The 13,229-nt window shown below is 45.7% G+C and overlaps 1 protein-coding gene across 4 annotated transcripts in view; it reads left to right on the top strand.

Annotated features, from left to right (window-relative positions):
* The window catches only part of LOC106563447 (latent-transforming growth factor beta-binding protein 3), a 46,887-nt gene that overhangs the window by 19,725 nt on the left and 13,933 nt on the right, over window positions 1-13,229 (top strand). For all 4 annotated transcript variants that reach the window (XM_014129032.3, XM_014129033.3, XM_014129031.3 and 1 more), the window contains exons 2-5: window positions 8,798-9,079; window positions 10,861-11,024; window positions 11,138-11,243; window positions 13,017-13,106. In XM_014129032.3, the coding sequence (XP_013984507.2) occupies window positions 8,798-9,079; window positions 10,861-11,024; window positions 11,138-11,243; window positions 13,017-13,106 (642 nt within the window). The remainder of the gene's footprint in view (window positions 1-8,797; window positions 9,080-10,860; window positions 11,025-11,137; window positions 11,244-13,016; window positions 13,107-13,229) is intronic.

Genomic DNA, 13,229 nt, shown 5'->3' with positions numbered 1-13,229 from the left:
ACGAAAACATGTTCTATCATAGTAGCTCAAAATTGATCAGAAATTACTACTCTGCTTTGCTCTTTGCAATTTTGTTTTTTGTTCTTCCTCCTCCTTGTACCCCTATTTTTACACTACTGTACCCTGCATCTCACAAACTTGTCCTTTGTCTCTGTGATACTGTAATTCTTGTTCTTTGTTGATATGAACCTGCAACCAGTCAAAATCTATTGAGCAGTCAGTACTGTTAATAAATGGAAAGCACAATGTTCAGGGCCATACAATTTGTCCATTGTACAGTATACAGCCTAAAATGCACTATACTACAGTATACAATACTAAAAGGGACAAAAATCAAAGGAGTAAACATGTGATCAATGTGCTTCTTCTTGTCTTTGGGCTGGGTCAGGCCAGAGCACAAGCAATATTGTCCCTCCTGAGGCAACGGGGGAAGAAGTCTCTTGTATGCCGTATCCAGCCCTGACATGATTCCTCACCTATATCACCACAGGCTAAATCCATGGCTTGCAGCAGATTTACTCTGGTGTAGGGTTGTCTATCATACACTTTCCATCTCCAAGAGGAGAAAAACTCCTCAATCGGATTCAGGAAAGGCGAGTATGGAGGGAGGTACTGTCACGCCCTGACCTGAGAGAGATGGTTTATTTCTGTATTTTGTTAGGTCAGGGTGTGGGGTGGGCATTATATGTTTTGTATTTCTTTGTGTTGGGCCGAGTATGGTTCCTAATCAGAGGCAGCTGTCTATCGTTGTCTCTGATTAGGAATCATACTTAGGCAGCCTTTTCCCACCTATGTTTTGTGGGTAGTTATTTTCTGTTTTGTATTCGTTACCTGACGGAACTGTTTGGCTTTTCGGTTTGTTTCTTTGTGATAGTGTTTCATTGTTTAATAAATAATATGAACACTTACCACGCTGCGCTAGGGTCCCCTCTCTACGACAGTCGTAACAGAACTACCCACCACCAAAGGACCAAGCAGTGTGCCCAGGAGGAGCAGGGATCCTGGGCTCGAGAGAATGGAGGACGTCCTGGACCTGGGAGGAGGTAATGGCAGGGGACAAGACCCTGCCATGGAAGCAGGTGGAGACGGCGCAAGCGGAACGGTGATGCTATGAGGAGCTAGCCCAACAACGGAAGCCCGAGAGACAGCGCCAAAACATTTTTTTGGGGGGCACACGGGGAGATTGGCGAAGTCAGGGTTGAGACCTGAGCCAACTCCCCATGCTTACCGTGGGGAGCGAGTGACCGAGCAAGCACCGTGTTATGCGGTGATGCGCACTGTGTCACCAGTGCGCACTCACAGCCCGGTGCGCTCGGTGCAAGCTCCTCACAGTTGTCGTGCTAGAGTTGGCCGTCAGTCAGGAAGAAGTGTGCCGGCCCAGCGTTCCTGGTCTCCAGTGCGTCTCTTCAGCCCAGGTTATCCTGCGCCAGCTCTATGCACGGTACCCCCTGTTCACCAGTACAAACCAGTTCGTCCTGTGCCAGCGCTCCGCCCTTGCTGGGCTAAAATAACCATCCAGCCCGGACGGGGTGTGCCAGCCCTAAGCTCCAGACATCCAGTGCGCCTCCACGGCCCAGTGTACCCTGTGCCTGCTCTGCACACCCAATCTCCTGTGCATCTCCCCAGTCCAGTGAGACTGGTTCCAGCTCCACGTAGGAAGCCTCCAGTGATGATCTATGGTACGAAGTCTCCAGTGATGATCCATGGCACGAAGCCTCCAGTAATGATCTATGGTCCGAAGTCTCCAGTGATGATCCATGGCACGAAGCCTCCAGTAATGATCTATGGTCCGAAGTCTCCAGTGATGATCCATGGTCCGAAGCCTCCAGTGATGATCCATGGTACGGAGCCTGTAGGGATGATCCATGGCACGAAGCCAACAGTGATAATCCATGGCAAGAAGCCTGTAGGGATGATCCATGGCCCGGAGCCTGTAGAGATGATCCATGGCACGAAGCCTCCAGTGATAATCCATGGCACAAAGCCTCCAGTGATGATCCATGGCGCGGAACCTGTAGTGATGATCCATGGCACGGAGCCTGCAGCAACGGTCCCCGGTCCGGAGCCTCCAGCGACGCTCCGCAGTCCGGAGCCTCCAGCGACGCTCCCCAGTCTGGAGCCTCCAGCGACGCTCCCCAGTCCGGAGCCCCCAGCGACGGCCCGCAGCCCGGAACCTCCTGAGACGGCCCGCAGCCCAGAACCTCTTGAGACGGCCCGCAGCCCGGAACCTCCTGAGACAGCCCGCAGCCCGGAGTCTTCAGCGGCGGCCCGCAGCCCGGAGTCTTCAGCGGTGGTCTGCAGCCCGGAGTCTTCAGCGGCGGACTGCAGTCCGGAGTCTTCAGCGGCGGCCTGCAGCCCGGAGTCTTCAGCGGTGGTCGGCAGTTCAGAGCCTCCGGCGATGATCCACGGTCTGGTTCCTCCGGCGACACAGAAGCGGGGGGGGATCAGCGGGCAGTGTGGGGGCTACGCCCCGAATCAGAGCCGCCACCAAGTATAGATGCCCACCCGGACCCTCCCCTATAGGTTCAGGTTTGCGGCCGGGAGTCCGCGCCTTTGGGGGGGGGGGGTACTGTCACGCCCTGACCTGAGAGAGATGGTTTATTTCTGTATTTTGTTAGGTCAGGGTGTGGGGTGGGCATTCTATGTTTTGTATTTCTTTGTGTTGGGCCGAGTATGGTTCCTAATCAGAGGCAGCTGTCTATCGTTGTCTCTGATTAGGAATCATACTTAGGCAGCCTTTTCCCACCTATGTTTTGTGGGTAGTTATTTTCTGTTTTGTATTCGTTACCTGACGGAACTGTTTGGCTTTTCGGTTTGTTTCTTTTGTGATAGTGTTTCATTGTTTAATAAATAATATGAACACTTACCACGCTGCGCTTTGGTCCCCTCTCTACGACAGTCGTAACAGGTACAAGTTCATAAACTGCCCATTGATGTTAAACCATTCCCTTACCTGAGCAGCTCGTGGAAACTGACATTGTCCCACTATCACATAGGTGGGAATGGGATTCTCATTTAGCTCTTGACCCTGCTGCTCTTGAACCTACTGCTCAAATAAAATATCTCTTAGATTGGCAATACATCTTAGAAGGTGCTGGGTGTTATATGGCCCGAGTGTAACATGGTGATGTAGAACACCATGGTTGCTGATAGCAGCACAGATTGTGACATTGCCACCTCGTTGACCAGGGACTTCAACAATGGCCCGCTGTCCAATCATGTTTCAGCCTCTCCTTCTCCTCTTTGTTAGATTTAAGCTTGCTTCATCGACAAAGATGAACTCATGGGGTCTGTCCAAGGATTCCAAGTCAAATATTGTCTGTGTAGAAATACAATATACTGTATGTAGGATTTTGTAAGTCATACAGAGACAGTGCTATGCTGTAGAGTACAATTAGGCCTACTGTATGCACTTCTGATTCACATACATTGTATGTACTGAAGAGTAATGTCATTCACATAGTATGTGTTAGTACTGTAGACAATCTGGATTACAGTAAATGTTTCTGAATTTACACTTACTTGCACATACTGAGCTCGCAGTTCTTTCCCCCTTGGTGAGTTGCGCTCAAAAGGTACTCTGTATACTTGTTTCATTCGCATCCTGTTACGATGGAGGACACGGTCAATTGTGGAAATGCTCACACTGTCGATTCCCTGGAAGTGTGTGTTGTCTTGTATCACTCGTTCCAGGATTTCTCTGAGTCGTATTGCATTATCTTGAAGGACCATGCCAACTATAACGGCCTCTTGCTCCCGAGTGAATATAGCTGTCCTTCCACCTGCATGTGGCAGCCTTGCAATTCTACAAAAAGTAGTTGTGCAGTTACAAAACATATTCATGCAGTACAACACATACAGTGATTAACTTTACAAATGTCTATTGAAACAGCTGCATATAGTTTGCAATTACAAAAATACAGTGGTATACTATATCTGTTCTCTTCTCTGAATGTCCTTACTATGGTGGACACAGAAAATCGGCTCAAATTGGGTTGCCCTCTAAGTCCTGCTTCCCTCATTGTCAGTCCATGGACAAGAACATGGTCTATAACTGTTGCTCGAATTTCATCAGATATTTCCACTCTTTGTCTTCCTCTTCCTCTTCGTCCTCCTTTTCCTCTTTCTTGCCCTCCTCCTACGCTTCCTCCTCATCGCCCAGCTCGCATACGCACTCGTCCTCGTCCTATCACATTGTTTCTTCTATCCATTCTCAGACTTTCTCCTTCCCACCTTCAACAACCTGTTTGCTCTCTGAACTGGCTTATATTGGTTGTGTCACATCATTTGAAATAGGTTAAATACATTTTGAGTGGTTGTGTTCAATCAATGACGTGTTCTCTATTTATATTTGATTGTTGCCACTTGTGTTTACCAGTATGGATGACATGTGCATTTGAGTGCAGAATGTGTTTTGAGAATGAGAATGTGTTTAGAGTTTTGCTGAAAAGTCTAAGTGAGATCTGCAAATTGTGTTTTACCATGTGAAATGGTTTAAGGTATGGACAACAGACTGCATAATTAGCTAAATGAGTCCAGGCAACTGAGAACTTTGTTCAGCCAGTGGGTTTTAGTGTTTTAGCAATTGAGGAAAACTGTAATGGTGGGGGCAGAGAATTGATATCCATATTGGGATCATGGGTTTCATAGAAGTGCTTTATAAAATATAGTGATGTATAATATAGCCTAGGTAGCACCACCCACTGGGCACAGACGTGAGATCAACATATAGTTTTATATTACATTCGGTTGAGTTGTAAACTAACGCGAATTCAATGTGAAATCAACAACAAATGCCACCATGTCATTGGATTTAGGTTCGTTTTTTTTTAAATGCCCTTACGTTGATGACTTTTTGCAAATACAATCAGTTTTCCATGGAGATTCAGCGTCATCGAATAGACATTTTGTGTTAAAATGATGTGGAAACAGCTTTGATTCCACCAGTCTTTGCCCATTTGTTGGCATGGTAATAGAGCTTAAAGCTGGGTGGCTCCAGTGTTTCAGATGATCTACGCTAGGTAATTCTGACACTGTCTGCACCAACTAAACAGAGTGGGACATTTTCACCTCTGCAGACATTCTGTGCCCAGTTGGGTTTCATAATTCAGGGATGCAGTGGAACACGTTCTCATGACTGGATCTTAACAGTCCCACATCGTCTCACTCACTCAGCCAGTCTGCAGAAAGTATTAGTTCATGTGTATTACACCAGGTCTCTCAAGCTGCCCTGGTTGGTTTAGATAGACGAAGTAGATGTGGGGGAGAGTCTAGTTTAAACCCCTCCTGTACACTGTAAGAGGACCAGTTTGAGTCCTGGCCTCCTGATCCAGTTAGTGTGGTGTAGACTGATCAGTGGACTTGGAGGTCCACCCTCTCTACCTGATTAGTTACTGTATGTGGTGAGTCACCAGTCCTCCATCCAACTACTGTAGCTAATCTGTGGGGAAGGGAATACCATTCCCAATACAAGCACACATCAAGAGATGTGCTTGAAATGGCAGACAGCCCTGTGCTGCAGTCTGTTACTTCTAAACATCAAAAAGAATGACTCATTCACCTGATTTTTTTTAACCACCACGAAGTACAGTCTGCTTCATGGCATGTGCACAACATTTTCTTGGAGACAGAAATATAATTTCAAGTAGCGTTACCTAAGGGCTGTGTTATTTCTCTCAAAGGAGCCCTTCCTGTTGTTTGTCATGGAGGGGACCTAAGTATAGCTTGAGTGTGTGTGTGTGTGTGTGTGTGTGTGTGTGTGTGTGTGTGTGTGTGTGTGTGTGTGTGTGTGTGTGTGTGTGTGTGTGTGTGTGTGTGTGTGTGTGTGTGTGTGTGTGTGTGTGTGTGGTGTGTGGTGTGTGTGTGTGTGTGTGTGTCAGAGGGTCTACTCTGCTCTCTCTGAGAGACCGGCCCTCTCCCCAAGCCTTACCAGACTTTTCCTATGTTGTCTCTCCAGTCTCTGTGGGTTTTAGTTGAATAGTCGGGTTTGGATGGAGGTTACACCCCTGTCTTTCTTTCTCTCTCTCTTGTCTTCCCAATTTTATTTATTTTGTATTTGTATTTATTATGGATCATTAGCTGGTGCCTTGGCAGCAGCTACTCTTCCTGGGGTCCAGCAAAATGAAGGCAGTTATACATTTTAAAAACATTACAACACATTCATAACAGATTTCACAACACATTAAGTGTGTGCCCTCAGGTCTCTACTCTACTAGCACATATCTACAACACAAAACCCATGTGTACATGTGTGTATAGTGCGTATGTTATTGTGTGTTTGTAGGCATGTGTCTATGTTTGTGTTGCTTTACAGGCCCCGCTGTTCCATAAGGTGTATTTTTATCTGTTTTTTAAATCTAATTTTACTGCTTTGATGAGTTACTTCATATGGAATAGAGTTCCCTGTAGTCAAGGCTCTATGTAGTACTGTGCGCCTCCCATAGTCTCCCATAGTCTGTTCTGGACTTGGGGACTGTGAAGAGACCTCTGGTGGCATGTCTTGCGGGGTATACATGGGTGTCCGAGCTGTGTGCTAGTAGTTCAAACAGAGAGCTCTGTGCATTCAACCTATCACAAATACAAGTAGTGATGAAGTCAATCTCTCCTCCACTTTGAGCCAGGAAAGATTGACATGCATATTATTAATGTTAGCTCTCTGTGTACATCCCAAGGTCCAGCCGTGCTGCCCTTTTTTTAAGCCAAATGCAATTTTCCTAAGTCCCTCTTTGTTGGACCTGACCACATGACTAAACAGTAGTCCAGGTGCAACAAAACTAGGGCCTGTAGGACCTGCCTTGTTGATAGTGCTGTTAAAAGCTCTGCACTATCCATTCATCATAGCTCTCTCCACTTTCTCTTTCTCTCTCTCTCTCTCTCTCTCTCTCTCTCTCTTCTCTCTCTCTCTCTCTCTCTCTCTCTCTCTCTCTCTCTCTCTCTCTCTCTACCTCTCTCTCTCTCTCTCTCTCTACCTCTCTCTCTCTCTCTCTACCTCTCTCTCTCTCTCTCTACCTCTCTCTCTCTACCTCTCTCTCTACCTCTCTCTCTCTCTCTCTCTACCTCTCTACCTCTCTCTCTCTCTCTCTCGCTCTCTCTTTCCAGCTTTCTATACTGAGGCAAAAAGTCAGCCAGACACACAATAGATGTCTGGAGAGCTCTGCTCTCCACTCTCCCTTTTAGGGAAGTCCTTCTCCAGCTGGATTACTCTCCATGTTTTCCCCTGCTATCTGTGAGCCTCCCCAGTAACCTACTGCTGCATGTAGCTGCCTGCTCTGGGTTAAATACCACTGTCACGGGTAATTATGGTGCAGGCTGCGTCAGAACGGCCCAGCCCACCCCGCTACACATTTAAACATTAGAGGGATTTCTCCAGTTGCTATTTTCCTTGACTTTCATTGGTTTAAACATTTCCCCGTTGTGTTTGAGGGCATCTAGTCCCGTTATTACACAGCGGCCTAGACTCCGAGGCAGTCCAGGCCTAATTGCTCCAGTGTGTGGAGCTTTGCTCTGCCGGGCGGGTAACACGAACAGGCCTCCTCTCAACCACTGGGTGGGTCTCCGTCAGACATGATGGAGTATCATAGTATCTCTCTCTCTGCCTGCCTGCCCAGGGACTCACGCTGCCTGCATCCCTGTGATTCTGTTATGTTAGACTACAGGGCAAGACATCCAAACAACTGAGCTTCAGCTTCTGATTTCTTTCATGAACACAATATGAGACAGAGAGAGACTACAACATTTTGGGAATGATAAATTGTAAAACTGTCCATTTGTTACTGTTTATATTATTTAGTGGAATTTGTGGTATGTCTATTCTAATATGTGCGTTATTAATGTACCGGTCTTCCTGGGTATTATTTCTGCTGATGGTCTCAGTCTGGTGTGTACTCTGCCCCCACTGTTTCATCTGATTGTCCTTTAGGGAGAAAAGGAGCTCCTAGAAAAGTAAACACAAAGGGAAACCTACGGAGCAGTATATATGGCATAGCAGAGCTCCTGTGGTTTCAAGTCTTTTCCATAAACCAGGAAAAAGCGGTCATTTGTATCAGTGTTCTGCTCTGCCCTAACCTAGCGTAGCAGACGTATAAGATAAGCCTGAAACTACATCCCCTAAATCAGGGTCATTCAACTCTTACCCTACGAGGTCCGGAGCCTGCTGGTTTTCTGTTCTTCCTAATAATAAATTGCACACACCTGGTCTAATTCAGTCCCTGATTAGAGGGGAACAATGAAAAAATGCAGTGCAACTGGCTTCGAGGTCCAGAGTTGAGTTTGAAGGCCCTAAATACTGGGCTTGATGAGGAGAAGAGAAAAACATGTCTGGGGAGGTGGTCTTCTGCACTTTTCAACCAATCGTGTAAATGTGGAGGAGGAGTTAAGATGGAGTGTCGCCTTGTTAACGGCTTAGTGGAACTTAGTGGAAAACCGGAACATCTAGCTCTGGCCTGCTCTAATTCCATAGACAACATCTGCTCCCTGCTGCTGATTGGCTGAGGCAGTTTATTTGCGCATGGAGCTGATGTGCTTTGACTGTGGCATTTAGCCCCGAAATCCAAAGTGACTCATACTGGAAGCTGCGGACATCAGGGTTTTGTTTTGGATCTATGTTCCTGCTATTGCAGAAGTCCCAACTGTTCCCTGTTTAAAATACTGCTCTAAATGAAAAAGGGCTGACATTACATGATGTTGATGGATGATGTTTGACATGTGCTCTGTTTCTACTTTCCTATACTACTCATGGCTTGTGATGTGTTTTAGTTTTTATTCAGTAATACCTTTTTCTCTCTCCCTGTCTTTCTAGTTGTGTGTCCACTGACCTGTATGAATGGAGGGGTGTGCAGCTCGCGGACCCACTGCCTGTGCCCGCCAGGTTTCACTGGTCGGCTGTGCCAGTTCCCGCTACGGCAGATGCCCGAGGCCCAGGCGGCGCGGGGCAACAAGCAGCCCGTATACACCCTGTCGGTGCTGCCAGACGGCCAGAGCCAGGGAGAGCAGGTGGCCATGGGTCGACCACAGCTGACACAGACCCACTCTGTGTTCACCTTGCCCCTGGCACAGGGGGCTGGCCACCACTCATCAGAAGGTACCCATCGTGTCAAACTGTTGTCACTGAAACCACAGTCACATTTCTGTATATTTTAAAACCTGTGCCCATATACAGTGGCAAGAAAAATAATGTGAACCCTTTGGAATTACCTGGACTTCTGCATAAATTGGTCATACAATTTTATCTGATCTTCATCTAAGTCACAACAATAGACAAGCACCAGTCTGTTTAAACTAATAACACACAAACATTTATACGTGTTCATGTCTTTTTTTAACACACTGTATAAACATTCACAGTGCAGGGTGGAAAAAGTATGTGAACCCTTGCTTTTAATAACAGAAATAACCCCAACCAAACATTTTCTGTAGTTGTGGATCAGACCTGCACAACGGTCAGGAGGAGTTTTGGACCATTCCTCTTTACAAAACTGTTTCAGTTCAGCAATATTCTTGAGATGTCTGGTGTGAACCGCTCTCTTGAGGTCATGCCACAGCATCTCAATCTGGTTGAGGTCAGGACTCTGACTGGCCACTCCAGAAAGCGTATTTTCTTCTGTTGAAGCCATTCTGTTGTTGATTTACTTCTGTGTTTTGGGTCGTTGTCCTGTTGCATCCCCCAACTTCTGTTGAGCTTCAATTAGCAGACAGATAGCCTTACATTCTCCTGCAAAATGTCTTGATAAACTTGGGAATTAATTTTTCCGTCGATGATAGCAAGCTGTCCAGGCCCTGAGGCAGAAAAGCAGCTCCAAACCATGATGCTCCCTCCACCATACTTTACAGTTGGGATGAGGTTTTGATGTTGGTGTGCAGTGCCTTTTTTCTCCACGCATAGTGTTGTGTGTTCCTTCCAAACAACTCAACTTTAGTTTCATCTGTCCACAGAATATTTTGCCAGTAGCGCTGTGGAACATCCAGGTGCTCTTTTGCGAACTTCAGACGTGCAGCAATGTTTTTTTTGGACAGCAGTGGCTTCTTCCGTGGTGTCCTCCCACGAACACCATTCTTGTTTACTGTTTGACATACCATACACTCATCAACAGAGATGTTAGCATGTTCCAGAGATTTCTTTAAGTCTTTAGCTAACACTCTAGGATTATTCTTAACCTCAATGAGCATTCTGCGCTGTACTCTTGCAGTCATCTTTGCAGGACAGCCACTCCTAGGGAGAGTAGCAACAGTGCTTAACTTTCTCCATTTATAGACAATTTGTCTTACTGTGGACACCATGTGCTTCAGTGTAGCAGTACCCCTCTCCCTGAGATACTTTTGTAACCTTTTCCAGCTTTATGCAAGTCATCAGTTCGTCATCTTGGGTCTTCTGAGATCTCTTTTGTTCGAGGCATGGTTCACATCAGGCAATGCTTCTTGTGAATAGCAAACTCAAATTTTGTGAGTGTTTTTTATAGGGTAAGGCAGCTCTAAGCAAGATCTCCAATCTCGTCTCAATGATTGGACTCCAGGTTAGCTGACTCCTGACTCCAATTAGCTTTTGGAGAAGTCATTAGCCTAGGGGTTCACATACTTTTTCCAACCTACACTGTGAATGTTTAAATGATGTATTCAATATAGACAAGAAAAATACAATAACTTGTGTGTTATAAGTTTAAGCAGACTGTGCTTGTCTGTTGTTGTGACTTAGATGAAGATCAGATCAAATTTTATGATCAATTTATGCAGAAATCCAGATAATTCCAAAGGGTTCATATACTTTTTCTTGCCACTGTAGAAGTTTATTTTGGGTGACATTATACAGAACTGTAGTCATATTCATGTGTTTCTCCCCCCCCCCTCACTATCGCTCTCTCTTTTCAGTGCAGTTTAATGTGCGTGTCCACCATACACACGACACATCCGTTATCATCCGTCCTCTCGACCAATCTAATTCCAAGCCCCCTCATAAAACTGTGACACGTTTGACACCTCAAACGCACAAACCCAGGGGGCGGTGCTTCCAGGAGACCACGCCCAAACAGGCTGTGAGTTACACCGCCCATCAACACAGTGATTATCACTTCACATTCAATAAATGTATAGTGTTTTTTTCAAACGCCATTTTGTGCATTTCCCTCTTTCACACCATGTGCTTCAGTGTAGCAGTACCCCTCTCCCTGTACTGACCAATCAGGAGGACTGCTGTGGAAGTGTGGGTAACTCCTGGGGACAAAACAAATGTTATAAATGTCCCAAGCTACCATGTGAGTACCAAATGCCTCAGAATGTGTGTGTGTGTGTGTGTGTGTGTGTGTGTGTGTGTGTGTGTGTGTGTGTGTGTGTGTGTGTGTGTGTGTGTGTGTGTGTGTGTGTGTGTGTGTGTGTGTGTGTGTGTGTGTGGCACGCGTACGTGTGTGCATCCTTTCTGAAATACTGGTGATCTGCCATTCTTTCATTTGTGATCTTCTGTCCTCCATCTCTAACTGTATATCTGTCATGTATCTTGATTATTATCTGTCAATGTGTGATAACTGACTTTCCATTGTTTATAATCTGACTCCTTGGCAGATCTGGATCTCTGTGCTGTTATAGGCATTAAGTCATTTGTTTACGGAGCAAAAAACGTCAAGCGTCCCCGCAAATCATTAATTCCCAGCTCATGTAATTTTTTTCCTGCGTTAACACAATAAATGTATGTGTATGTCTGTGTTTTTACGTGTGTGTGTGTGTGTGTGTGTGTGTGTGTGTGTGTGTGTGTGTGTGTGTGTGTGTGTGTGTGTGTGTGTGTGTGTGTGTGTGTGTATTTGTGTGTATTTGTGTGTATGAGCTCAAGTGAGTGAGAGAGAGAGAGAGAGAGGAGAGAGAGAGAGAGAGAGAAGTACCCTGCAGTTACGTGTCTTCCCATGTGCCAGGCCAGTGGAATACTGTCATCAAATTTCCGAAGATTGAATTTCAAGCTGCGCCCCACGAAAATCTTGTCCACTTCATTTTTCTATTACTCCATTCCTCAGTTGTGAGTCAGACAAAGAAACCTTTGTAAGAAAAGGATAGTTCTGATTATTCTTTAAATTTGGGACAGCGGGATCCCTGTCTGGCATGCTTCTCGTCTATTTTCTAGTAACGTTGTAGGAACGTTGTATGACAGCTTCTGTGAATGAACAGACAAAAGGGACAAGCGGAAAATATGATTCTGGGCCTTTCTTGTGAAGCATTGAACTTTTTTAAAGTTGTACTTTTCTTTCAATCTATTTTTGAAAGGTATTCTGGGGGAAATGTTCCCACAGTTTTCTTGACATATTTCTGCCTGGTGGAAAATGCACTCACCAATCACTGTTTTCTATATTTTTCTATCTTCATTTGATTCTTTGTGTTTAATCTCTATTTCCCAGATGAGTTTGGTGTGGTTGTTTTCCTCCTCTTTTGTTTTCCTCCTCGTAGTACTCATTGGTTCTCTTGCTCAGACTTGGATTCCCAGAATCCAGAGGAGGCTGGTGGGAGGAGCTATAGGAGGACGGGCTCATTGTAGTGGCTCAAATTGAATAAATGGAACGAGAGCAAACACATCAAACATATGGAAACCACATTTATTCCATTCCAGCCATTACAATTAGCCTGTCCTCCTATAGCTCCTCCCACCAGCCTCCTCTGCCGTAATCTCTCAAACCCAGGCTCTGATCAATCATTTGTCCCATGGAATTACACACACTTACTGTCATTCTGCCTATGTTGACAGTATGTCCAGACAAAACAAGGAACAGCTGAATGAGCTAGCTGCTTAGTGTATGACTAACTGGAAAAAATGATCTCAGACCCTACTCCTATTATAAACAGAGTAGGAGAGTTCTGACGTAGGAGGATGCCATTACTGGATTAGTCTTTGTTCTCAGATTCTCAAACATTTCTAGAATGTTCTACCCAGTGTTTGATGAATAGTATTTATTTTTGTTGATGAGCTGTGTGTAGTGTGTCCCCTTCCCCTCGCATTCCTACATTTTGTCCCCCCTTTTTTCACCCCCCATTCCCTGCTTTACCCTCAGATGCTGGAGTGAAGCTGCAGACCATCATAGAGGACTATGGTTCCACCTGCCCTCTGGGCTACAAGAGACTCAACAGCACCCACTGTCAAGGTAACATGAACCAAGTTTTGTTTGGTACACATTTGGTATGGGTGTAAATCTTTGCCCATGTCCTACAGCTACTGCTTCTCTGACAAGCCAATCCTCACTTTCTCTTTCACTCTCTCTTCCCTC

Source organism: Salmo salar, chromosome 11 (assembly GCF_965601325.2).
Source record: "Salmo salar chromosome 11, fSalSal1, whole genome shotgun sequence".
Taxonomy (NCBI): Eukaryota; Metazoa; Chordata; class Actinopteri; order Salmoniformes; family Salmonidae; genus Salmo; species Salmo salar.
This window is presented reverse-complemented; position numbering and strand designations above follow the sequence as displayed.